The sequence below is a fragment of the Drosophila suzukii genome, chromosome 3 (assembly GCF_043229965.1).
Source record: "Drosophila suzukii chromosome 3, CBGP_Dsuzu_IsoJpt1.0, whole genome shotgun sequence".
In the NCBI taxonomy this organism is placed as follows: Eukaryota; Metazoa; Arthropoda; class Insecta; order Diptera; family Drosophilidae; genus Drosophila; species Drosophila suzukii.
Genome location: NC_092082.1, coordinates 38,622,187 through 38,624,944, shown reverse-complemented (window position 1 = coordinate 38,624,944; position 2,758 = coordinate 38,622,187). Strand labels below are relative to the sequence as shown.

The 2,758-nt window shown below is 47.3% G+C and overlaps 1 protein-coding gene across 1 annotated transcript; it reads left to right on the top strand.

Annotated features, from left to right (window-relative positions):
* The first annotated feature begins 489 nt into the window (after positions 1–489).
* On the top strand, positions 490–1,652 carry LOC139352899 (uncharacterized). Its single transcript, XM_070995571.1, has 2 exons — positions 490–1,086; positions 1,198–1,652. Exons 1-2 carry the CDS (start codon positions 1,013–1,015, stop codon positions 1,538–1,540), a joined length of 417 nt encoding a protein of 138 aa, XP_070851672.1. The 5' UTR covers positions 490–1,012; the 3' UTR covers positions 1,541–1,652.
* Positions 1,653–2,758: the final 1,106 nt, after the last annotated feature.

Here is a 2,758-nt window from a genome sequence, read left to right as displayed (position 1 = left end):
TGGGAACTTAGGAAAAACAACAATATGTACTACATTCCCATAAGTTTCAGCCATTTCTGAGCGGATACTGGATAGGAGTATTGGCTATGGCCGAGGTCCAGGAGTTCCGTGTTACCAGCCCGATGAAAGATTGCGGACTCTGGGACCAACAAGAGCAAAGTGACCAGCGCACCAAGGGCGTCGTCTAGGCAGATGCCGCGATCGTAGCCATCTTCTGGCCGAATGCCTTAAAATGAGGACTTCGACCGTACCGGGAAGCTGAGCCGTACGGCTGTCGGAGATTCCCGAGGCGAGTTGGGGAGTAGTAGCCCGTAACGGACACACCGTCGAATACGGTGTTATCGATACCTAAGCGGTCCAGTTTCGTTCGGGGTGACGAACAGTAACCAGGTATTGGTGTCCAAAAATGCAATCTCGAAGTTGTGGCAAAGCTTGGTCTGAATCTCCGAAATAAATACACTGGGGCCCTTTGTATTGGGACCCCAGATAGCCTACAAATAATAAAAAAAACACAATACATATCTAATACTCATTTTTTTAAGTTTAGGCACAATCACTTATTTCGGACTTCACCTGCCGCACTCCAACTATTACCCCTAAGGTCTGCCCTGCCATCTTCGTTTACCCCAATATATTCCCTAGCCTCTCTCAAAACTGGGTCGAACGAGTTTTGCGAATGGCTAAATCGCCCGACAGATTTCCAAAAGAGGGCGGCACCAAAACCATCGTCTTATCGGTCCAACCTATCGATAGCATCTCCCCCATCAACCATCAACAAAGATTTCGAGAGGCTCTATCCGGAGTCTTAGCGAAACGACGAAATAATTGGTAGTTTTGGAGGTTCGACAGGAATCGACACGGCACCTTGAAGTTCGAACGGCACCTTACGCGGGGCCCACACATAACGGGAAGCCACACAGCTTTCGATGAGGCGTTCGTATACTTTCTTTTCCTTCCAAATCACGCTAGCAATGGCGTGGTAGACTCCCAGGCAGATGCCATCCCATTCCTGATGATCTCTGTCCAGGAAGCTCCGAATAGCTGCCAACACATTCCGACTTACTCTCTCCACGGCGTTGCTTTGTGGTGAGTACTCGTATATTAGAGTCTTGATGTGCTGGATACCGAAACCATCAATCATCTCCTCAAAAGCCTTGGATGTGAACTGCTTTCCGTTATCCGAATGTATCGTTTCAGGCACCCCGAACTTTTAAAATACCTCGTTCACCAGGAAATTTACCAATTCATTTACTTCTTCGAAAAACCCACCATCCACCACGAAGAATATCCACGCGTGACAACTTTTGGACCTCGGATACTCTACCGGAAGATCGATGTAGAGTTTCTGGAATGGCTTTTTCTTCTCTTTCCCTTTTCAGATTCCTACTTGCATCCTGAAATTCGACGATTTGGACTCCTTACACGCGTCGCATCCCCGGACGATTTCACGAACCTGGATAGTCATTTCTTGCCAACAGAACTGTCGTCGCAGTATCTCCAATGTCTTCCCCATTCCACCACGGCCAGCCTTGGGGTCTGAATGGGCACGCTCTATCGAGCTGTGCGTCAATCCACAGCTTCCATTCTGTTCCTTCCAGTTCATCGTACAGGTTGGGATTACCCATGCGCTTGAAGATAAGCCCGCTGCTCACCTTGAGGTCCGGTAAGAGCTCCATATTGGCCTCCACGTCTTGCACTAAATCCAAATAATCCTCTACAGCAAATTTCGTCGTCTCATATCCCAACAACTCCGTCGGATCTACTTCTTTGATGAAGCGACAACTACGTTCTCGCTATCTTTGCGATGTTCAATGCTGAAATCGAAGCTCTGCAGCTGGAGAGTCCTTCTGACAAATTCTTCCTCGTTATTAACCACTTAAGGCTAGCGTGATTGGTTATGCATGTGAACGGCATCCCTTCCACATACGACAAGAACTTCCGAATTGCCAAGATGGCTGCCACCCATTCCTCCGTGCCGAGTAGTTCACCTGGTGCTTTTTCATCCTGGTTCCGCTGAAACAACACCGCTCCGATGCCAACGTTAGTTGTATCGCAATGGATGAAGAAATATTTCTTGAAATCCGCATGAATCAGGACCGGCTCGCTCGTCAAGGCCAACTTCAGGTCATCTACTGCCTGCGTATTCCTTGCTTGCGTTTCCTTTGGCTTTTGCTCTCCTCGATGACCCCGAGCCCTAGCATCTTGTCGATTTCATTCTTAACCACCTTTTGCTTCGCCGGAGACATCGGATACAACCGAGCTCCTTCTACCAACTCAATGGGATGCTTTTCCATGCTGGTGGTTTTGAGGCCTTTTTTTCTATTTTTTCTTTTCAGACTTAACCACCTTCGCCGGTGGACTTCCGACCTACTTCGTCGTGCGCTATCTCAACAATCCATTTTTCTCCGTCACCACCGGTCGTCAACAGTTAAGGACATCTGCTGCTTTGGACTCCTGCTGGGCTTACCTTCCTTTCTGCATTTTGTATTCTATTCTATTAAAGTTGACAACCGACAGGAAATTTTAAAATCACAAGGGGAGCAGAACCAAGAAATACATCATATACCAACATGTAATACAAAAATAACAAATCAATAACTAAAGAAACCAAGTTCTCAAATCGAGGAAAATCTTAGCCTGCTCTATCGCAGACTTCTCAGTGTAATCGTGTATTGCTTAATTGAGCCTCGTGATGCAAACCCTGTCTTAGGCCAGGATGCCATTACCTCTATTGCTGTCCCCTAACCTAATCAGCCGT

Excerpts from the sequence above, each read along its gene's own strand:
- LOC139352899 (XM_070995571.1), top strand. The coding sequence starts at position 1,013 with ATGATCTCTGTCCAGGAAGCTCCGAATAGCTGCCAACACATTCCGACT. Across the intron at positions 1,087-1,197 it reads CTCCACGGCGTTGCTTTGTG|GCACCCCGAACTTTTAAAAT; the intron begins GTGAGTACTCGT and ends GTATCGTTTCAG.